Source organism: Thamnophis elegans, chromosome 2, assembly GCF_009769535.1.
Source record: "Thamnophis elegans isolate rThaEle1 chromosome 2, rThaEle1.pri, whole genome shotgun sequence".
Lineage (NCBI taxonomy): Eukaryota > Metazoa > Chordata > Lepidosauria > Squamata > Colubridae > Thamnophis > Thamnophis elegans.
Window position 1 is genome coordinate 168,105,171 of NC_045542.1, and position 23,924 is coordinate 168,129,094.

The following is a 23,924-nucleotide window of genomic DNA, read 5'->3' on the forward strand; positions in this document are numbered from 1 at the left end:
AAAATAATAAGATCTCCCCGAAAATAAGGCCAAGCTCTTATTTCAGGGGTCAAAAGAAAATAAGACCCTGTCTTATTTTCAGGGAAATATGGTAGTTCCTCAAATAATCCAACCCTGCAATGGAAGGCTTTATAGGTCATTATTAATACCTTGAATTCAACCTGGAAGCTAACTGATAAGGTACGTGGCTCAAAAAGCAGAGGTGTAATATACTGATCCAGATGCATACACAAGTGCTTGTGTCACTACATTTTACATTAGATGAAATTGCTGGATACCCTTCAAAGGAACCCTCATGTAGAGCCCATTACAGCAATCCATCTGGGATGTGCCAAGGGTGTGACTTAGAGTTGTAACTATAACAGTAACAACAACAAAAAGGACACCATGGGAACATCTTCTCCAGTCACCTCACTTCCTCTCTTGGTCTTAAGAATCCTCAAAAATGGGGCAATGGAGTCCCACAGATTGTCTTTTCAAAATGACCATCTCTCAGCTTTGAGGCTAATAACAAGAAGCCTGAGAGGTATTTCATGTCACTCTTGACTGATGTATGAGAAACACATGTGGATTGATTCTGACCTAAAGCAAGCCCTGAGAATTACACTCTTGAATTCCAAGTTTCTTTCATTTTGAGAGGAACTTTGTATAGGAAGGGTACTTACTATAGGGAAGCTTTTGAACTTTGAGGTTGGATAAGTCGTCTGAGAATACTATGGATAATCAAGCAAACAAATACATCCACAACAACCAATTACAGCATTGATTGCCTCATGCATGAGTCAGCACCCGCTAATTAATCAACTAAAATCGCGTGTTCTGGACTATTGTCTATGAAGATTCTCAATCATCCAGGTCATGGTTGTCCCAAAGGCGCTTTTTCAAGATGCAACTGGACTTTCTTGAACTTCAGCTCTGAAGAGGTTCTGGCCTATTGTACACTTTACTGTTCCAGCTACTAAATTCAATATCGTAACAGAATCCTTCATTCAATGACAACAATCCAGCTCTCCCAGTTGAGGTTGTTAAATGATCATGTTGGTCATTATGTGGAGTCCTACATAAAGAGTGCCGGGTCCCCAGAGGGATAGAGGAGACCTTTTAAGGCGCAGCACCAGCAGAGTTCAAGTGTCTCTCCACTCTTAGCATCGGAATTCCTCTTCTGAGCCAACCTGAGTGTCTCCACCTTCCTCGGTTCCTTCTATTGCACCTGGCATGCTACATTACCCACTCGCATCTCTCTCCTTTTGACCTCTCTCTTCCACCCACTCTCAAGAGCAGCATCAGCACCAAATACTGACAATGTAAACATTTCAAGAGGAGGGAAAAAGGTGGGGAAGGGGAAGGTTTCCTGGATCTCTTTCCTTTCCAAGGCTTGGCTACAAATATGAAGAAGAAGCAGGCTGGAGGCTGATTGAAGTTGCTAGCCCTCTTCCTTCATCAGAGGTAGCCATGCTCTGTTTATCTTTCAGAATGCATCCAGGACCACTTATTACTCTTTTTTGGGCCATGATAGCTGATTCAATCTTGACACTTCACTATCCAGGGTCTCCGACTCCCCAGCCCATGACGAAGACTTTTTGGGCCCCTGTTCCTTCCCTTCTCGCTTGCGCAATGCTAACCACTGGCGCCTCAACCATTCATTGGATGTCCCGTCCTGCAAAGAGAGAAAATGAAAACATCAAAACCACAGTTTGTACCGGCAATGTGGTGCAACCAAAGAGGCTTGATACAAACAGCTCCTGATATAGGTGGGAGGGGATACTCCCCCAAGTTTCATTTCCTTCCTTCCTTCCTTCCTTCCTTCCTTCCTTCCTTCCTTCCTTCCTTCCTTCCTCTATCTATCTATCTATCATCTATGTATCTATCACACTCTATCATGTATCATGTATCAGCTATCTATATCATCTAGCTATCTAGCTATCATTTATCATCTATCATCTACCTAATATCTATCATTATCTATCATCTATCACATTCTATCGTCTATGTTTTATATATTATCTATCTATCTATCTATCTATCTATCTATCTATCTATCTATCTATCTATCTATCTATCACATTCTATCATCTCTTGTCTATCATCCATATCTATCTTCTGTCTGTCTGTCTGTCTATCTATTTGTCTATCTTCTCTGTCTATCCATCCATCCATCTTTCTATTGTCTGTCTGTCTGTCCCTCCCTCTTTCTTTCCTTCCTTCCTTCCTTTCTTTCCTTTTTCTTTCTTCTTTCTTTCTTTCTTTCTTTCTTTCTTTCTTTCTTTCTTTTTTCTTTCTTACGGCACCCAACTCGCAAAGCTTACCTCTGCAGCTCATGTTCTCCAGGATCTGTTTCTAACCCCCCTTCTAAAGAAAGTCACCAGGATCGTTTCCATAGATGCCCCCTCCCACACTTTGTTTTTCCATCCTCCCATCCCTTCTCTCCCTCCCTCCCAGTCCTCCTTGGACAGAAATCCCTCATCCCCCCCCCCCCAGCTCCTATTCCTGACTTCTTCCCCATCTCATTCTCCTCCCTCGGAGCTGATGGGTGCAAGAAGCTGAGCTGGGCTGGCTCTTCCCTGCAGAGCAGGCAATCACAGGATCTCCAGCAGGAGGGACTGAGCCCCAGAAAAGCCCCAAGCAGCCCACAATCCCTTCTTACAAAGACTTTGGGGATGAATGTTGCCCACCCAACCCTTCAATGGCCTTGGCTCTTGGGTATTTCCCAAGCCCAGAGTTTTACATCTTACACAGACTTCAACAACAATCAAACTCACCTCCGTGGTTACTTCAGATTGGAGCATCGGTTCTGATTGAATCTCATTATCGCGTGTGTCAGCAGAGAAAAAACAAACTCTCTCTAAAGGAAAGTCGCCTTGCAAAGCCATTGCTTCCTGATAGAGAATTGTCCTACGTCTCCAGTCTGATGGCAAAGAGAGAGGATAGCTGGTTAATTTTGGAAGTAGCAATTCCTGCCTCAAATAGAGAAGGATTCACGCTAAGACCGTCAGAAGGCCCAGGTGGTATAACTGCCTGGATTATAACCAGGCATCCCGAGAAAGATGCATTAGTACTTTTATCACTTTATTATGGACCAAGGAAAAATGGCTAGCTTGTCAAGAGGCACTGACCATGAGAAAATGGAAAATGTTGATGTTGATGTTGATTTTATTTATATTTTTTAAGTCATTTTAAGTCATTTATTAAAATTTATAGGCCGCCCTTTTCCCTGAGGGGACTCAGGGCGGCTTACAATCACAAGGGAGGGGGGTGCAGTATCAAAAAACAAAACAAAATGTGAACAAAGAAATATAATAAAACACAACTTTCGTTCAGCAATCAAACACTCGGGCGGGTGAATTGGGAACCTATCCCCAGGCCTGCTGGGAGAGCCAGATCTTGAGGGCTGCGCGGAAGGTCTGGATGGTGGTGAGGGTACGGATCTCAACGGGGAGATCGTTCCACAGGGTCGGAGCTGCAACAGAAAAGGCTCTCCTCCGTGTGGTCGCCAGTCGGCATTGACTGGCAGATGGGATTCGGAGGAGGCCCAGTCTGTGCGATCTAATTGGTCGAAGGGAGGTAATCGGCAGAAGGCGGTCTCTCAAGTACCCAGATCCACTACCATGGAGTGCTTTAAAGGTGGTCATCAGTACCCTGAAGCGCACCCGGAGACCAACAGGTAGCCAGTGCAGCTCGCGGAGGACGGGTGTAACGTGGGCGAACCGCGGTGCGCCCACTATCACTCGCGCGGCTGCATTCTGGACTAACTGTAGTCGCCGGATGCACTTCAAGGGCAACCCCATGTAGAGCCCATTGCAGTATTCCAGCCTAGAGATCACAAGGGCTCGAGTGACTGTTGTGAGAGCCTCCCGGTCTAGGTAGGGCCGCAACTGGCGGACCAGGCGAACCTGGGCAAATGCCCCCCTGGTCACAGCTGACAGCTGGTGGTCAAAAGTCAGCTGTGGGTCCAGGAGGACTCCTAAGTTGCGGACCCTATCTGAGGGGTATAAAATTTGACCCCCCAGCCTAAGTGTTGGTACATTAGCCAAATTATTGGGAGGGAAGCACAACAGCCACTCGGTCTTGTCCGGGTTGAGTACCAGTTTGTTAGCGCTCATCCAGTTCTTAACGGCCTCTAGACCCTGGTTCATCACGTCCACCGCTTCATTGAGTTGGCACGGGGCGGACAGATACAGTTGCGTATCGTCCGCATATTGGTGGTATTTTATCCCGTGCCTCCGAATGATCTCGCCCAGCGGTTTCATGTATATGTTAAATAGTAGGGGGGATAAGACCGAACCCTGCGGCACCCCACATGTTAGGGGCCTCAGGGACGATCTCTGCCCCCCGACCAACACCGACTGCGACCTGTCCGAGAGGTAGGAGGAGAACCACTGTAAAATAGTGCCTCCCACTCCCACCTCCCGCAGTCGTCGCAGAAGGATACCATGGTCGATGGTATCGAAAGCCGCTGAGAGGTCAAGGAGAACCAGGATGGACGCATAGCCTCCATCTCTGGCCCTCCAGAGATCATCGGTCAATGCGACCAAAGCGGTTTCTGTGCTGTAACCAGGTCTGAAGCCAGACTGGAAGGGGTCAAGATAACTAGCTTCCTCCAAGGCCCGTTGAAGCTGGAAGGCCACCACCTTCTCAACAACCTTCCCGATAAAGGGGAGGTTGGAGACAGGACGGAAGTTGTTTAAAATGGCTGGATCCAAGGATGGTTTCTTCAGGAGGGGTCTCACCACCGCCGTTTTAAGTACGGCGGGGAAGTGCCCCTCCCGAAGGGAGGCGGTCACGACTGCCTGGATCCAGCCATGTGTCACCTCCCTGCTGTTGGCAACCAGCCAGGAGGGACACGGGTCCAGAATACAGGTGGAGGCACTTACAGCTCGAATGGCCTTGTCCACATCCCCAGAGGCAACATCCTGGAACTCAACCCAGAGATGATTTGCCAAGTGGTCCTCCTGTGTCTCGGCTGGATCTACTGCGGTGGAGTCCAAGTCCGACCGAAACCGAGCTACTTTGTCCGCCAAGAATTGAGCATAGTCCTCAGCCCTACCCTGCAAGGGGTCTCCCGCATCCCTCCTGTTAAGGAGGGAGCGGGTTATCCTAAACAGGGCGGCTGGGCGTGACTCGGCGGACGCAACCAAGGCAGAAATGTATGATCTTTTGGCAGTTCTTAATGCTCGGACATAGTCCTTGGTGCAGGTAGTTAGAAGCGCTCAGTTCGCCTCGGACTTATCGGACCTCCACAGGTACTCTAGGCATCTCCTCCGGCGTTTCCTCTCCCGGAGCTCCTCGGTAAACCAAGGAGGCCTCTGGGATCTACTGACCCGGAGGGGCCGTAGTGGCGCAATCCGATCAAGAGACTCCGCCGCCACCGAATGCCAGGCGGCAACCAGAGTCTCCGCCGAACTGTGGGCGAGAGTATCAGGAATGACCCCAAGCTCCGTCTGGAACCTCAACGGGTCCATAAGTCGCCTGGGGCGGAACCACCTGGTCGGTTCCTCCTCCCTACGGTGGGGGTTTGGCCTCCGGAAGTCAAGCCTCAGTAGGCAGTGGTCTGACCATGACAGGGGTATGATCTCATTACCCCTCAGACCAAGATCACACATCCACTGCTCCGAGAGGAATACGAGGTCGAGCATGTGACCCGCTGCATGGGTTGGGCCCCGAATTACCTGGGTCAAGCCCATGGCTGTCATGGAAGCCATGAACTCCTGCGCCCCATCAGAGCGTTCACCGAACCGTTCACCGTTATATGCCGCCCTTTTCCCCGAAGGGGACTCAGGGCAGCTCACAACTCAACCAGGGAAGGGGGATACAAACAAGAATTTAAATGACATAAAAAACAATGCATAATTAAAACACAACAGTCATACCAATTCGAGGCGGGGGCAACAGTTCTTTAGCCCCAGGCCTGTCGGAACAGCCAGGTTTTAAGGGCTTTGCAGAAGGCCTGGAGGGTGGTGAGGGTTCGAATCTCCACGGGGAGTTCGTTCCAGAGGGTCGGAGCAGCCACAGAGAAGGCTCTCCTCCGAGTAGTCGCCAGTCGACATTGGCCGGCGGATGGAATTCGGAAGAGGCCTAATCTGTGGGATCTAATCGGTCTAGAACATTCCTGGGTATTATTCAGAAGTAATTGCTGAAATTATCCTTGCTGCTATTGCAACTTTATGCTATGGTCCACCAGCGGCCAGCAGAGCTGGCAGCAGAATCAGACAGTAAGGAGGGTGGGGAAGAACATGGGCCAGTCCTGGAGGCTGTGGAAGGCTCAGACAAGGGCTCTGCATTGGAGGCAGAGATGGGGCCAAGGCCATCTGGCAGTTCTCAACTGCCTTCAGAGCTAGATAGCAGTGAGGCAGAGAAACAGCTGGACCCTGTTCCCAGTATGCACATGCTCAGAGCTGCCAGAAGAAAAGAACAAGGGTCAACTAGGGAGTAAAGCCACAGATGGACAGTGAATGTCCCCTCCCATAGGAAATAAGAGGAGCAAAAGGGGAGTGGGCTTTTGCAGGAAACAATTTCTTCCTTTGGTCATTAGATCCATTTCAGGAGTGTGAAGATCTGTCCGTGGATCTTAGAGATTCTGTGCCAAGTCTTTCCCTGCACAGCACTGCATTTGGAAAATATTTACAGTACATGGCAGCTTTCCAAACTAGATAAGGTCTGTGGTCATAAATTCACCTTTGAAAGACTGTTTGCCAGGCCTTTGCTGAATGTGAATGAGAGGAATTCACACTCGTTTAATAAAAAAGGTTTTGTCCGGACCAGGAACCTGCCTCGTCCTTTTTGGGGAAGCCTAGATCAGAACACTCTGATGGGACCCCACAGTTCTGTTTTTCCACCACAGCTGAAGCCATTCAAAGCTGGCCAGCAAAGATGTTCCCGATAAGAGCCAGATTGTTGGGGACAATATGCTTATTCTGTAAACCGCTTAGAGAGGCTGTCCTCCTCCTGTGTTTTGTTTTTGATCTTTGTTAAATCCTGCTGAGATGAAATATATGTTTGACATGACATGTCTTGACAGCAAGAATTATATTTGCACAGCACTGGAAAAATGAGGAAAGACCTACAGAAGAATTAAAAACTAGACTGTGCAGAAATGGACTGGTTTGAGATTAAAGATAAAAGAAAAAGAAAATACCGAATATTTTGAAACATGGGACTTGTTTTACCAATGGTTGGATAATAGAGGTAGAAATTAGAAACTGGAAAAATACTATTATGGAAGCAAACTGACTCAGACAACATGCTGTTCAAAAAGCACATACTATATATGTTAAGAAAAATTGTATAAATAAACTGTTTTTTAAAAAAACCTGAAAGCCCTCTCTCAACAGAGGAGGAGGAATACGACATCATCTATCTCCATCATCTGACAGTCTTTTCAGCAGTTCCAAGATGGCTCCACACCCATTAGCCCTACTTCTTGGAGGTCAGGTGATGAGCTCATTCCTGGCACATCAGCAACTGGGTTAATTAATGACTCTGAACATCCACCCAAAAGATAGGTGGCTTCAGCTGAGGACAGCTTGCAGGAGCAGAGGGTCAGTGAAGAGGAGGAGGAGCTGCCTTCTGTTGTGGATCCGAGAGTACACAAAGCAGAGAAAAGACAAGAGCAACAGAGATCTGCCAGATTATTCAGGAGAAGGCCCCGCCCATCTTGATGGGCTGCACCAGCAGGCAGAGGGAGGCATTGCTGGGAACAAGATTGGGTTCTGGATGTATGTTTATTCCTCATGCTTCCTGTTTGAGTTTGTGCCTTGGAGACTCTGAACTTCTCTTTGCAAGTGAGCTCTTGGGGCTGTATTTCAGTTTGGCCTGGTGGGTGTAAGTTTGTTTGGTGGACTTATATGTTGGAGCAACTTTCCATTGTTTTATGGACTATTGGCCATTGCAGACTAATCGGTCTGCTTGTGGGTGGCATTATTTGGGACAGTTCTGAGGCTGGGTGAAGGGAATTGCTGGGGAACAGTCATAAAATCCCTAAGCCGCACTTACAGTATGTGTGTGATAGAGAATGAGTGAGTGGGGCAGCGCAATGATCTTCTTCAGGGGCAGGATTATGGATTTTCTAGTGCTTCCCAGATCATTTGTTGGACTTTTCCTTGATTCCTGAGCCCCTGATCTTTTCTCCTCTGGAGTAAGTCGACTGAGGCCAAAGAGGCTCCTTCCCAAACAGGAATGTGGGCCATTTGGAGACTTACAGGAAATGGATAAATGGCTGCATAGTTTCCTCCTCCTTTCGACCCACATGTTCAAAGTGCTGTTTGTGGGGAAAGGACTTGTGGAGCTGATGGGTGAAACTCTCTCTCATCCACACCAGCTCAGCCAACACAGAAAAACCTAGGAGTGGGGGTGGGAGGTGTCAGCAGCTGTGTTTGTTTCACTTACATCTCAGGAAGAGAATCACAGCTCCCAAGATTAAGACTGCTACAATTCCCACCGGAATCAGCCACCCTGTAGCTAAAGAAAGAGAAACATGGTTTCGATTAGACAGATAGTAATAGCATTAGACTTATATACCGCTTCACAGTGCTATACAACCCTCTCTAAGCAGTTTACGGAGTCAGCCTATTGTTCCCCAACAGTCTGGGTCCTCATTTTACCCACTTCGGAAGGATGGATGGCTGAGTCAACCTTGAGCCTGGTGAGATTCAATCTGCCAAACTGCTGGCAACCGGCAGTCAGCAGAAGTAGCCTGCAGTATTGCACTTTAACCACTTTAACATCATGGCTCCTGAGATCCTGAGTTCCCTGGAGGTGCTGAGCAATGCAAGCATTTCTCAAGCTGCACTGGCCTCTAGGAATTGCCCTCAGCTGAAGGAAGCCTTCCTCCTTCAAGGCCATTCCGTCTGACCCCTGCAGCCTTGGAGGGGAGGGACTTCCTTCAGGTGGGGGCACTTCCTGGGGGTTGCAGAAGGCTGAAGAAAAGGCCTTGAGGGGCAGAAGGAAGAACCACAATCAAGGCAGCAGTCAGATAAGGAAGACTTGAGCCTAAGTCAAGAAATCAGTTTAAGGAAATGTGGCAAAAGGGCCCTTATCAGATAATCCTCCCAGAAAGCAAACATTGTTTCAGCTTCATAGTTTAGATATATTATGAAATAATGTTTCATAATATAAAACAATGTTTCATAATATAAAAGTTATAAAACAATTTTCTGGGAAACATCTTCACACAGATAACAGGGAGTCCTGTAGAACCCCGAAAAAACAGTAAAGTGACCTTTCTTTCTTTCTTTCTTTCTTTCTCTCTCTTTCTTTCTTTTTTTTCTTTCTCTCTCTCTCTTTCTTTTTCTTTCCTGCCTTCCTTCATTTTTCTTTTTCTCTTTTACTTTCTTTTACTTTCTTCTTTTTCTTTCTTTCCCCCTCTCTCTTTTTCTCCCTCCCTCTCTGCGTTGCAACATCTTATGACAACCAAAAGCGATTTACAGGCCATAAGGCACCACTTCTGGGGCTGTTGTGATTTCATGTGGCTGTTAAATGACCATTCTTAAGTCCCAGACTACCTGTATACTATACCAACCCTGCCCTGCCCTAACCTACTAGAGAAGATCAACCCTGACTGCTCTTTAGAAGGCCAGATCCTGAAGATGAAACTCAAGTACTTTGGCCACCTAATGAGAAGGAAGGACTAACAGAAGAGCTTAATGCTGGGAATGACAGAGGGCAAAAGAAGAAGGGGACAGCAGAGAAGGAGGTGGCTGGATGGAGTCACGGAAGCAGTCGGTATGAGCTTAAATGGACTCCAGAGGATGGTAGAGGACAGGAAGGCCTGGAGGTATATTGTCCATGGGGGTCACAATGGGTTGGATATGGCTTCACAGCTAACAACAACAACAAGCTAAACTAAGATAAGATAAAATAAAATAAGACAAACTAAGATAAACTAAGCTAAGATAAACTAAGGTAAGATAAACTAAGATAAGATAAACTAAGCTAGGCTAGGCCAACCTATCCTATCCTGTTCCACCCTACCCTATCATATCTTCATACCTTTGTCCTCAAATTCCCACTTCCATCCAGCCCCCCGCCCTGTCAAAAATCACTTCTCTCCTATCACTAAATGCAGGATGATACTTCCTGTTCTCCACCTTGAGATGATACAGCAGGAAATGTAACATCCCTGCACTTTCCAGCATTGCTGGAGTATCTATTTCTACAGGTCCCAAAGGTGCCTAAGAAAGCCCAGATGCCTTTTGAAAAGCACCTTTGGGACAACCATGACCCAGATGGTTGAGAATCTCCACAGATACGTCTACATGTCATAATCACTCAGCCTCTCACCTGTTTCCTCCTGGCAGGCCAAGACCAGTGGCTCCTGCAAGGCATCATGTTCCAGGTGACAGCTAAAACGATCCCTCTCCTTGGGATCGATCTCAATGCTGATCCAGACATAATAAGTCCCATCTGAGTTGGGGGCCACAGTTCTACGGAAGGTCTCTTGTTCCCAGTTCTCTCCATCCCTGGTCCAGATGGCCTGGATCTCCTTGGGATAGAAGCCATAGGCCTGGCAGATGAGGACCTCCAGGCTGTTATCAACCAGTTTGTGAGTCACCTTCCCCACTGGGGGTTCTGCAAAAACAGCAACAACAGGGTTCCTGGGATTTTCTGGCCAAGTAATTTAATAACAGCGAAGACCTTAACTGGTCATCCTCTCCCATTGCTCCTTCTCTTCTCCTGAGCCTATGGGACCCTCAAAGCTCTTTACATTCAATTTTTGAAAGGGATGCACAGAAGTTTGGATGAAGTTCTCACACTGACATAAATAATTGTAATGCTCAGGGTTTGATTCAGTTTTGACATCACAAACAATGTATTCAGGAACAGCCTCATCTTTCGGTTTGGGAATGGGACAACTTGCCACAGCCAACCCATCATGGCCAACCCACCATGGCCAACTCACACCAGCCAACTTACCACAGGACAACGCAACACAGCCAACTCATTGAGGGATGAGTCACCATGGCTAACTTACTGCGGGACAACTTACCGCAACCAAGTCATTGCACAATAACTCACCACGGCCAATTCACTGTGGTACAACTTACCATTGCCAACTCAACACAGCCAACTCAACACAGGACAACCTGCTGCTGCACAATTTAACAATTCTATTGAATTATTTACAACAAATAAAGATGATTTTAATTTTTGCCATTCACATTTCATTCTGTCCCTCCCTTTTCCATCCTTTCTTTAATGATTCTATTCCACCATTTCTTTGATATTAGTCTAACTCTTGTCCCACAGTGAGTTATCCTGCGCCGAATTGGTTGTGGCAAGTTGTCATGCAGCGAGTTGGCCGTGGTAAGTTGGCTGTGGTGAATTGGTCATGGCGAGTTGGCCATGGCGAATAGTGATAGACCCTTTAGTTCAGTCCCAAAATGCAGGATGTGAGAATTACAATTTCTTCTGCTTTACAAGATTTCCTCATGGAAATGCAAATGGATCTTAGCCTTCATTTCTTACTTAATAGGTTTTCTTGTTTTCTCTTAGATAAACTTATTTTAGGGAGCATTGAAAATTATTTCGCCCATTATCCTACAGTAGTCTGAATACTCTGAATAGGGACGTGGTGGCTCAGTGGCTAAGATGCTGAGTTTGTCAATCAGAAAAGTCGGCAGTTTAGCGCTTATGGTTAGGCATGGTCCACTTAACGACAGCAGTGATTCGCTTCACAATTGTGGCCAAAAGATCATAAAATGGGGCAAAACTCATCGACAACTGCCTTGCTTAGTAATTGAAATTTTTGGATTCTATTGATTCCCATTTATGACAGCAGCAATGTCCCAGGGTCACATGATCTCCTTTTGCGACCTTCTGACAAGCAGCATCCACAGGGAAGTCAGATTCACTTAACAACCAGGTTACTCATTGAAGAACTGCAGTGATTCACTTAACATGTGTGGCAAGAAAAGTTCATTTAAGCAGCATAAATTTGGGACTTACTGTATTTTTTGGAGTATAAGACGCACCTTTTTTCCTCAAAAAAGAGGCTGAAAATCTGGATGCGTCTTATACACTGAATACAGCATTTTTTGCCTTCCGAAACCCCACCCCCTTCACCAAAATGGCCGTGCATAGCTTTTAGAAGGCTTTCGGAGAGCTCCTGGGGGCTGGGAAGGGCAGAAATATGCAAAAAATGGGTCATTTTTTGCTTGTTTTTGCCCCCCACCGGAGCACTCTGTAAGCCCCCCCCCCCAAGGCTATTCATGCCTCGACAAGAGCCAAGGTGGCGCAGTGGTTAAATGCAGCACTGCAGGCTACTTCAGCTGACTGCAGTTCTGCAGTTCGGCTGTTCAAATCTCACCAGCTCAGGGTTGACTCAGCCTTCCATCCTTCCGAGGTGGGTAAAATGAGGACCCGGATTGTTGTTGGGGGCAATATGCTGACTCTGAAAACCGCTTAGAGAGAGCTGAAAGCCCTATGAAGCGGTATATAAGTCTAACTGCTATTGCTATTGCTATTTTGGAGGAAAAAAACGGATCCATTTTCGTGAAAACTGGGCCATTTTTGGGAAGTTTGCAGAGTGCAAAAACTTTTTTTTTCCTTTTGGAAAGCTCTTTAACTGATTGATGAGAATTACATTGATCAAGTGCTGTGCCAGCAGAAACGCCTACCTATCTACTGTATTTTTTTCTCTCTCTCTCTATCCCTCTACCTACTTACCTACCTACACACACTCTCTCCCTACCTACCTACTGTATTTCTCTCTCTCTCTTTATTTCACTCTTTCTCTGTCCCTTTATCTACCTACCTACCTAACTATTCTTTCTCTCTCCCTACCTACCTACTGTATTTTTCTCTCTTTCTCTCCCTCTCTATTCCTCTACCTACCTACCTACCTGTTCTGCCCTCCCTCCATCTGGTAATGAATGCAGACACAGGCTTAGCTGTTTGCCACTCTTTATTCACAGCAATTATAATCCTGTTGGCTGAAAGCCCAGACACGACTCACTGGCAAGAAGTTGGCAGCAACCCAGACTCCAACAGACACGGGAACACAATGCAGACCAGACAAGGAGTTCTCCAGATTACTATGAATTGTTGTGTCCTGCAAAATGACTCCTCCCAAAGTCTCTTCTTATATACTCTCTTGGGAGGGGCCAAGCCACAACCACCTGGGCTTGATTATCTCTTATGAGTCTGTCTCCGTAACTGCTGCCTCTGTTTCTCTGCCCTCCATTGCCTAGCATCAGGGACAAACTCCCTTTGATCTTCCCCACTGCTCCATGCCTCAGGCGCCTCCTGGTCGCCAACCAGCCTCTCTGGTCCCTGCTCTGAGTCAGAACCCTGCCCAGAATCCTCCACATCTTCCATAGCAGACTCATAGGGTTCCTCGCTATCGGAGTCCATTGGCAGCTCCAACGGCTCCTGCTGTGCCACAACACCTACCTACCTACCTACTTTTTTAAAAAAATGCCTCTTCAAAACCTTGGTGCGTCTTATACTCTAGTGCAGGGGTAGTCAACCTTTTTATACCTACTGCCCACTTTTGTATCTCTGTTAGTAGTAAAATTTTCTAACCGCCCACCGGTTCCACAGTAATGGTGATTTATAAAGTAGGGAAGTAACTTTACTTTATAAAATGTATAAAGCAGAGTTACAACAAAGCCCTACCACCTACCATGAAAGCTGGAACGCCCACTAGTGGGTGGTAGGGACCAGGTTGACTATCACTGCTCTAGTGCATCTTATACTCTGAAAAATATGGTAGTTGTGGTCATAAGTCGAGTAACTACCTGTACAGCAAAAAGATTGTCAGGTAAATCACAGAGAGCATACAGGACACACAGAACAAAAAGAGAGGAAACCAGGAAACTCCACCTTTACTCCCACAGCAACCAATCACAGCCTCAGATTCCTTCATGCAATGGACAGCTCTCTTTAACCAATGAGCTATCAATTCAATTCAATTCAATTCAACAGTGAATTGAACTATAATGGTGGGGTCTTACTAATTGTCCAACTCTTCACTGCTCCAGCTATTAAATGGGGCAAAACTCATTGACAAATGCCTTGCTTATTAATTGAAATTGTTGGATTGTATTGTGGTCCCTACCTATATACAGAAGGGGAGACAAAGAAACCAAAAGAAAATTTGCTGTATGGGGAGAGGGGGGCATTTGGCTACTCACCTGCCTTCCTCAGAGCCTTCTTTCTGTAGGACAGGTATCTCTGCAGCCACACAATGCAGGTCTTCTCCAGGTAGACTTTATTTTCCTGGGACCACCCTGGATCCTCCTCCCACTTCTCCTTGACCTTCCTGGCCTGGGGCTGAGCTGCCACCCAGGTGAGGGTCTCCTTCTGAAAGCTGATGAAGTTCACCCCATTGTAGCCATAGCGGAAAACTCCACCTTTGTTCCCATCTTCCCGGAGCTCACAGCCCAAAATCACCTGCCAGGTATGAAGCCCTGAAAGAGATCCAGGGGTAGTGGTGGAAAATGAGAAGGTACAGGTTGTCCTTGACTTACAACAGTTCACTTAGTGACCATTCAAATGGTCATATTTAAATTAATTTGAATTAAATTAAAATGGACTACCATTTAAATATGAGCCAGCAGTCTACAGCAGCTGCCCAAAAAGCCAACAGAGTTCTAGGCTGCATAAACAGAGAGATAGAATCAAGTTCACATGAAGTGTTAATACCACTTTATAATGCCTTGGTAAGGCCACACTTGGAATACGGCATTCAGTTTTGGTCGCCACGATGTAGAAAAGATGTGGAGACTCTAGAAAGAGTGCAGAGAAGAGCAACAAAGATGATTAGGGGCCTGGAGACTAAAACATGAACAACGGTTGCAGGAACTGGGTATTTCTAGTTTAATGCAAAGAAGGACTAGGGGAGACATGATAGCAGTGTTCCAATATCTCAGGGGTTGCCACAAAGAAGAGGGAGTCAAACTATTTTCTAAGTCACCTGAGGGTAGAACAAGAAGCAATGAGTGGAAACTAATCAAGGAGAGAAGCAACCTAGAACTAAGGAGAAATATCCTGACTAAGGAAAAATATCCTGACAGTTAGAACAATTAATCAATGGAACAACCTGCCTCCTGAAGTTGTGAATGCTCCAACACTGGAAGTCTTTAAGAAGAGATTGGATAGAGGTTGGACAGCCATTTGTCTGTTTCCTGCCTAAGCAGGGGGTTGGACTAGAAGAGCTCCAAGGTCCCTTCCAACTCTGTTACTCTATTCGAAAAGTTACAATGGCATTGAAAAAAGTGACCTAACACCATTTTTCACACCTCTGACTATTGCTGCATCCCCACAGTCAAATGATTTATATTCGGACCCTTGACAATTGACTCCCATTTATAACCCCCACAGTGTCCCAGGGTCACATGATCCCTTTTTGCGCCTTCTGGCAAGCAGCGTCCATGGGGAATCCAGATTCACTTAACAGCCGGGTTATTCATTGAAGAACTGCAGTGATTCACTCAACATGTCTGGCGAGAAAAGTCGCAAAATGGGGCAACATGCACTTAACACATGTTTTTATTTAGTAGCATAAATTTGGGACTCAGTTGTGGTGATAAGTCGAGGAACTACCTGTACAGCACAAAAATTGTCAAGCAAATCACAGAGAGCATATAGGACACACAGAGCAAAAAGACAGAAAACCAGGAAACTCCCCCTTTAGTCCCACAGCAAGCAATCACAGCTCAGATTCCCTCAGGCAGTGATAAAGCATTTGCATGTCTGTCATCGAGTTGCCATGGTGATGAATGGGGGGGAGCACATTCCACCCAAATCTGATCTCAGCTTACTACAGCAGGCTTGCAAGGCATGCACCTTGTTGGAGAATGTGATTTATGACACAGACTGAGGGGAGAGGAGAAACAAGGGCAAAGTTCAGCCATACCTTAAGAGAGGTTAGATCTGACGGCATTGAGGTATTGCCGAAATGGTGTTCCAAATAAATGACTGGATTTCTTTTGAAACTTGGCTCGAGACTCATGAATAAATTAGGGCATCTTTTGGAAACGTGACAGTCAGCTCTCTTTAACCAATGAGCTATAATGGTGGGCTCTTCCAACCATCCACTGCTGCAGCTATTAAATTTTAAATATCTTAACAACGGTCACAAAACAAACTGTTGTAAGAAGGTCTACCTGTATTCCTCTCCTCAGGCCCTCTCCTCTTCATTAAGGAATCTCAGGCAAGGAGCCTTGTCCTCATCTGACCAATCTCTCTTTCCCCTGTTTATCCCACCCGGAGGAAAGGATCCTCCCGATCTGCACTGACCCCATCCACGGCCCTTCGGCCGAGAGCAGCAGGCTACAGGCCTGGTAAATTGCTTCGGCTCAGGTGGGGGAGGGTATAGTTTGAGGCCTGTGTGGGTTCTCTAGGTGAGCATGGGCAGTGGGCCTGGCCATGGTGGTTGCCGGGAAGGCAGGGAAGCATGGCAGGGCTGTGGGCTATGTGGAAGGGAGTAGGCGAAGAGTGGCAGAGACTGGGGGGCAGCTAGCTTACTTGTAAGCAGGCAGATCAGGGCTGCTTAGTTGGGGTGCAGGTACCGCGTGGGAAGGCAGCTTAGAAAGGCAAATCGCAGAGCAGAGAATTCAGGTGCGCAAGCAAGGACCCAGTGTGCTGCATAGGAGGTGAGGAGTGACTGGGCATGGTGGGGTGGGTTGAGCAGGTGGGGCGGGGCAAGTGGCGAGAGAGTGTGTGGAATGAAGGGGCAAGCAGTGGCCGGGCGGGCAGGGCCAGCCAGAGGTGGTATTTACCGGTTCTCTGAACCAGGTCAAATTTCCACGATTGGTTCACCTGATCCAGTCCAAATTGCCTAAATACCACCTGTGCTTTGCCATAAAGGACATCTAACCTGGACATCAAATGTGGCCCAGCTTCTGCTCACCGTTTGTTGGGTGGTTGAGTCTTGACAACTTCTCCAGCTCACTCCTGAAGACCCAGTCAAGGGACAGAAAGGTCTCCTTCTCCACTTCCTCCATCCAGGATACCAGAGATTCCCCTCTCCTGGCAAGACTGTCATAGCAACTGATGGGCTGGTCATTCAGGTAGCCCCTAATGAAGGACGGAGGGAGCTCCTGGCTGGGCTCTAGTAGTCGCAGGTAGAAATAATGCAGAGAGTGTGAGCCTGGGAAGGGAGAAGAGCAGAATTAAGGGGTCTGTACTGCAGTTTCAGCCCCTCCAAAATTTTACTGTCATACAGAAAAGTCCTCCTGTCAGCATTCCAAATATCATGCAGAATTAAATCAGAGTCCAAGGCAGAGCTATCCTTAAAGTTCCAATTTAACAAGACAGACATGTTCGCAACCATCTGTGGAATCTCAAATCTGAAAAACTTCCTGGGATTCCACCCAGTTGAAAGTTCATGATCTCATCCCCACACTCATAAATCCATCACATGGTTCAATCTTCTTCTCCCATGCTGGTATCTCCACCCAGGTGGTCCCGGTCAGTGCAGAGGTGTGGAGACCCTCTAATTTTTTTTCAGTGTGGGCGGAAAAGTATAGTGTTTGAACGGCACGTTTTCATGCCTGAGTCCCAACCATTCTAGTTTAAACTTCCAGCTGCACTTTTTCTTCGTAACAACATTTACTCCAGCTTTACGTTTTGACATCAGCACTGACTGATGATGTACCTATAGGGTTAGGGTTTATCAATTATTACAATTATCTTTTCAAATTCATTTTGGATTAAATAAAAAAGAGCTTTGAAATGAATATATAAATGGCACTTAATACCACTAATATTAAAATAGTAAATGTTTGATATACTTCATTTTAATGAATTTCACTTGATATACTTCATTTTAATGAGTTAACATTCAATTGCAAAAGTTGTCTATACACTGTATGCTTCTGTGAATGTATTATATGCAATTTGCTATTTTAAATGAGTAAAATTATTAAAATCACCACAATTAAAGTCTCATTCACATCTAAGAGTTTTCTTCCATCGTTAATTTGTAAACTCAAGGATTTATTGCCTGCATGTTCAACAATGCTTGTTGATTGTTTAAAAATTTGTGGGAATTTGCTCCTCTCTGTACAGAGGGTTTCAGTAACCTACTACTACTGCAAAACTAATTTCTAAACTGCATACTACTTGCAAATATAAATAGATTGTTAAAATGGCTCTACCATAACCAAATAAGAGAAAAAAACACATTCCTTTTGTTTATAAAGTAGTGGTTTTAGTTTGCTCTATGGAAATCACTGTTTTAAACTGACAGATAGGAAGTTTAATTAGATTAAAAGCAAAAATATTCTCAATGACTTTGAAAATCCCAATGAGTTATCAAATATAGGTACTCCTTCGTTACAACGTGGGACTGGAATTTTTATTACTCAGCAATGTGGTCACAAAGCTGATGTCGTGTCATGACTCATGTGACCGGGCTCTCTCGCCTCTTTCCAACTCCGAGGGCATCAATCATGTTAGCCAAGGGATCTGCAAAGTTGGCTCTTTTAAGACTGGTGGACTTCAACTTCCAGAATTTTGAGAGTTGAAGTCCACCAGTCTTAAAACAGCCAACTTTGCAGACCCCTGCGTTAGCCCAAAGCCTGGCGCTGGGCTTTGCTCCCCCATTGGTGGAGCCCCGAGAAGCGAGGAGGGAGAAAAAGAGCTCAAAAGAGCTACATTGTTGCTAAATGTAACCGGGGAGAGCCAGCCCAGGCAATAGCAAATTACCCGATCTCGCAGCAGGTCTGAAGTTGGGGGGCGGGGGGGGGAGCAAAACTCCAGGCAGGGCTCTCTGACTGTTCTAATTACCCGTGAAAACTGTTGTTGCCTCTGAAGCATTTGCTCCAGTGTTTTAAATCTTTAAGCTCCCCTTTCCCTTTTTTCTTTTCAACCTACACTGATTAGAGAATCCTGAAGTCGGGCAGTCTAATGTACTGCAGTAGAAAAGGTTTAGCTGGAGGAGGTTTTGATTGCGATCGCTCTGTAGTTCATGTCCAGATACCTAACGTGCCTCACGTGCCTCTGCGCAGCAATTAGAAACTACTGCGCGGGGTATTGCAGCCATGTGAGCGGCCGCGCAATCGCGCACCTTAGAGGGAACAGTGGTGGAGACAAAAGATGACCTTGGGCTTCTAGAAAAGAATGACAACAACACATTCCACCATACTACTACTTTCTATTCCCTCATCCCAATTACTACACTAATGAAACAGCCTAGTGAAATAATAGAAAGTGTGGCAGGCCAAAGATCCTAAAAGGAACATAACTACAAGCCTGACACTTCCCTTGTAACAAGTGGGCAGCTAGCTTTCATATCTGCTTGGGAAGGTTTATTCCTTTCAACACAAGGAGAAAGCTTCTGCATCTGTTGACTGACTTTCAAAATATATGGGCAGGCCCATATCTGGTTAAGGAGCTCCCCACCCCACCCCACATTACTCTGGGGGAAGGGGATTCCCAGCCAGCTGGTGGTAATCTGACCTCAATTGTAAACCACCACCACCACCCCCCACCCCCCCCCCCCGTTAATCACAGGGAGTCAAGATTCAGAATTAGAATCAGAATAGAGCTGGAAGGACCTTGGTGGTCTTCTAGTCCAGCCGCCTGCTCAAGTAGGAGATCCTATACCATCTCAATCAAATGACTGTCCAGTCTTTTCTTAAAAAACCCCAATGATGTAGCGCCCATGATTTTTTTCTCTTTTTTTTGGAATTTTTTTTTAAACATAAAAGAAAAACAACATAAAAAAAATTCTCAGCCATTACATACAGCTTGTCGTTTGGTTACAAGTGTTTTTGCATCCATATTCTCAATTACATTTATACAATCACAGATTTTCTGTCTAATATAACTAAATACCTCACTTTCATTGTACAATATATATTCAATTACGATTAATATTTCTTTCTTTTCAATAAACCTAATTCCCTTACATTCTTGATTGTCTATTTAATAACAATATACCTTTATATAATCACTTATCCCATTCTGAATATTTTTACAGTATAAAGAATTTACCATTTATATTTATATATCACTATTTTCAATTATGTATAATACCAAGAATCATCCATCGAGTATGCTTATGTTCATTATTGTCCTTGTACATCATACATTGAAACAAAAATGTTATTGCTTCATTTTTCAACAAGGTATTCTAAATACTCACTTCATATATATACCAATTTTTGATTACTCCCTTATTAAAATTATTTATCAACAGCAGGATATCTTTATAATATATACTTAGGGTTATACTTATATCACCAATCCTCTATCAAGTATACATAAATTCATTATTATCCTTATCCATTTTAAAACAAAAAATTCTAAATTATTCAATTCATATATATGTGTATGTGTGTGTGTGTGTGTGTATGTGTGTATATATATATATATATATATATATGTATGTATGTATGTATGTATGTATGTATGTATGTATGTATGTATATTTAAAGTCACAACCCCTGGTATGCCCAAATATGGGAGGAAGGTCACACTTCCACTCTCTGTCTTCGGCTCGTCACAAGAGACCATCCAGACAGAAACCCAATATTTTGGAGACTAGTATAGATCTATTTCAAGCTATTTAGCTCTCATCAGCCACAAGGGTGTGGCTAGCTGATGAGAGCTAAATAGCTTGAAATAGATCTATACTAGTCTCCCTTTATTTATTTATCAGCATAAATATAACATATATCTCAGTCTTTCATTGTATCGTTATTAATCTATTTCCCAACATAATTGTATTATCACTTAACTCCTTCAATGATTTCTGAAGGCAAGCTGTTCCACTGGTTAATTGGCCTCACTGTTAGGAAGTTTCTCCTTAATTCCACTGTCCTTGATTAGTTTCCATCCATTGTTTCTTGTCCTGCCCTCTGGTGCTTTGGAGAATAAATTGACCCCGTCTTCTTCATGGCAGCTCCTCAAATACTGAGATCCTGCTATCATGCCCCCTCTAGTCCTTCTTTTCTCTAGACTGGCCAAACCCAAAGGCTGCAACCATTCTTCATATCTTTTAGTCTCCAGGCCTTTAATCATCTCAGTTGCCAAAGTCTCAACATCTTTTTTGTAATGTGGTGACCAAAACTGGATGCCGTATTCCAAGTGTGGCCTTACTAAGGTTTTATAACGCGGTACTAAGACTTCACGTGATTTTGATTCTATGCCTCTGTTTGTACAACTCAGGATTGTATTGGCTTTTTTGATGGCTGCTGCACACCGCTGGCTCATGTTTAAGCGATAGTCCACTAAGACTCCAAGGTCCCCCTTATAGTTACTGTTTTTGAGCCCGGTTTCGCCTAATCTGTACTTGTACCTTTGGTACTTGTACCTTACCCTCCCAAGTGTAAAACCATGTTTTTCTCCATATTAAATGTCATGTCATGTCATTGGATGGGGCCCATTGTTCAAGTCTATCAAAATGCATTTTGGATTCTGAGCTTGTCTTCTGGGGTGTTGGCTATTCCTGCCAGCTTATCTGCAAATCTGATGAGTTCCCCTTCTATTAGCAATAGCAATACCTGTTACACTTATATACCGCTTCATGGTGATTTACAGCCTTCTCTAAGGTTTACAGAGTCGGCATGTTGCTCTCAACAATCTGGATTCTCATTTTACCCACCAGGTAAGGATGGAAGTCGGAGTCAACGTTGAGCCCAGTGAGAATTGAACTGCCGAATTGAATTCCCTCCAATTCTCCTAAAGCTTCCTTGTTTAGAGTGAGAGACCTCACTGTCTCCCCAGCAAAGCAACACTCCCCCCCCTCAGGCCACAGTGAGGTTTTCTGATGGGGGTGGAGTTCGATTTGAGGGGAAGAGGTGAGGCAGGATACAGTTATAGTTGAAAGGGACATTGTAGGTCATCTAGTCCAACCCCACCCCACCCCCCAAGCAGAAGATCCTAGGGGTCACCAAGCTTTCGGACCTCAGGGACCACTAAATTCATAATTTTAAATCCCACAGACCACTAATATGATTTTTTTTAAAGATAAATATTATTTAGTGCAATATAAAAATGCAAATAATTTTTCTGCGGACCGCTAAAATTTTCTCCCAGACCACCAGTGGTCTGCAGGTGACCACTGCCCTACACCACTTCTGACAGGTGACAGCCCAATCTCTTCTTGAAAGCCTCCAGTGATGAAACTCCCACAACTCTAAGCTGTTCCATTGGCGGATTGTTCTGTTCTTATTTCTAGGTTGAATCTCTCCTTGGTCAGTTTCCATCCACTATTCCTTGTCTGGCCTTCAAGTGCTTTGGAAAGTAGCTTGACCCCTTCCTCTCTGTGGCAGTTCCTCAAATACTGAAACACTACTCTCCTATCTCCCCTGGTCCTTCTCTTCACTAGACTAGCCAGGCCCAGTTCCTGCAACCGTTCTAGCCTCCAGTCCCCGAATCATCCTGGTTGCTCTTCTCTGCACTTTTTCTAGAGTCTCAACATCTTTTTTATAGTGTGGTGACCAAAACTGGATGAAGTATTCTAGGTGTGGTCTTACTAAGGCTTTATAGAGTGGTTATTTCACGTTCACTCCCTTTGATAAGAAACACAAAGGCGAGCTGATTACAAGAAAACACCATCAAAAGTCTTTAAACGAGACTCAGCGAAGCGGGAAAGAACGGAGTTGGGGAGGGAGGGGGAGGGAGGGGCAAGAATGAGAGAGAGAAACCCTGGCAGGACACGCGCCCCCTTATGCTTCCCCCCTCCATCCACCCCCACTGCCCGAGGTCTCCAATCCTTCCAGGAAGTCGCTGCAACAGTCCCCCCCCCCCCACTCTGCACATTCACTGTTCACTTTCGCTTTTCTCAAAAATGCAAACTTCTTTTTTAACTATTACCATCTGGCAGACTGTACAGGACAATAAAAACAAGGACAAACAGGCTGAAAAGCAGCTTCTATCCCAGAGCAGTAACTATACTGAATTCTACTGGATAGTGAAATATGAATGCAATGGTATAGAATGTGAAGGGTGTGTGTTTTATTTTTTATAGTTACAATGTACACGGAAGATGGCGTTTAATTCCCTTGTAGGAGGGGCAATGACAAAGTAAACTAACTGGATAACTTAAGTAATTAAACGCGAACCGATGGGAAAAGAAAGACTTAAGCGAAGCACGAAGGAGTTTGGGACGGAGGGGGGGGTAAGAGACCCCGGAAGATCACGCACCCCCTTGCTGTTTACTCCCCTCCCCCTTCCGGGAACTCGCCCGTAGCAGCCCCCACCCCAACTTTCCGCGTTCCCAACATTCTCCTTTCACTTTCTCAGAAAAAAAAATGGGGATCGATTCCAACTAAAAGGCGAGCAGGTTTTAAACGCGGCTCAGCGAAGCACATGAGAAGGAAGCGGCTTGGGAGAAGAGGGGACACATAGCCCAGGACACATGCGCTCCCCCTCCCTTTCTGCTTCCCACCCATATACTCACCGCAACAGCCCCCCGGCACAGAAACCCCCAGCGCCGCCCCCAGGACCAAGAGGCACGCCGGGCATAGCCGCATTTTCTTCTAAACCACCCGGACATTGGCGTCTTCCAACTGACATGCTTTCACTCCGCCCCACTACCGGCTCTTACCGAGCTCCGCCCTGCCAATCCAGCAGCCAAACCCCACGCTGCCTAAAAAGCACTTCTTCCCATTTGTACAGGCAACAATCCTTCATAGGATAGGGATAGGGATAGGGATAGGGATAGGGATAGGGATAGGGATAGGGATAGGGATAGGGATAGGGATAGGGATAGGGATAATGATAGGGATAGGGATAGGGATAGGGATAGAGATGATAGATAGATAGATAGATAGATAGATAGATAGATAGATAGATAGATAGATAGATAGATAGATAGATAGATAGATAGATAGATAGATATGATAGGGACAGGGACAGGGACAGGGATAATGATAGGGATAGGGATAGGGATAGGGATAGGGATAGAGAGATAGATAGATAGATGATAGATAGATAGATGATAGATAGATAGATAGATAGATAGATAGATAGAT

General features: G+C 45.4%; 1 protein-coding gene across 1 annotated transcript; it reads right to left on the reverse strand.

The window, feature by feature from the left end:
- Nucleotides 1-31: 31 nt before the first annotated feature.
- LOC116502849 (major histocompatibility complex class I-related gene protein-like) lies at nucleotides 32-23,624 on the reverse strand. The gene is made up of 7 exons (XM_032208806.1): nucleotides 23,351-23,624; nucleotides 16,850-17,089; nucleotides 14,130-14,405; nucleotides 10,276-10,563; nucleotides 8,383-8,454; nucleotides 2,760-2,905; nucleotides 32-1,657 (listed from the first exon to the last, which is right to left on the reverse strand). Exons 1-7 carry the CDS (start codon nucleotides 23,421-23,423, stop codon nucleotides 1,493-1,495), a joined length of 1,260 nt encoding a protein of 419 aa, XP_032064697.1. The 5' UTR covers nucleotides 23,424-23,624; the 3' UTR covers nucleotides 32-1,492.
- Between the last annotated feature and the right edge of the window lie 300 nt (nucleotides 23,625-23,924).

Bases quoted from the DNA above. Each gene is read 5' to 3' on its own strand.
- LOC116502849 (XM_032208806.1), bottom strand. From the start codon at position 23,423: ATGCGGCTATGCCCGGCGTGCCTCTTGGTCCTGGGGGCGGCGCTGGGG. The intron at 17,090-23,350 runs GTGAGTATATGG...CTCCCTTCCCAG, and splicing joins TGTGCCGGGGGGCTGTTGCG to GCTCACACTCTCTGCATTAT. The intron at 8,455-10,275 runs GTGAGAGGCTGA...CTCTTTCTTTAG, and splicing joins GGCCTGCCAGGAGGAAACAG to CTACAGGGTGGCTGATTCCG.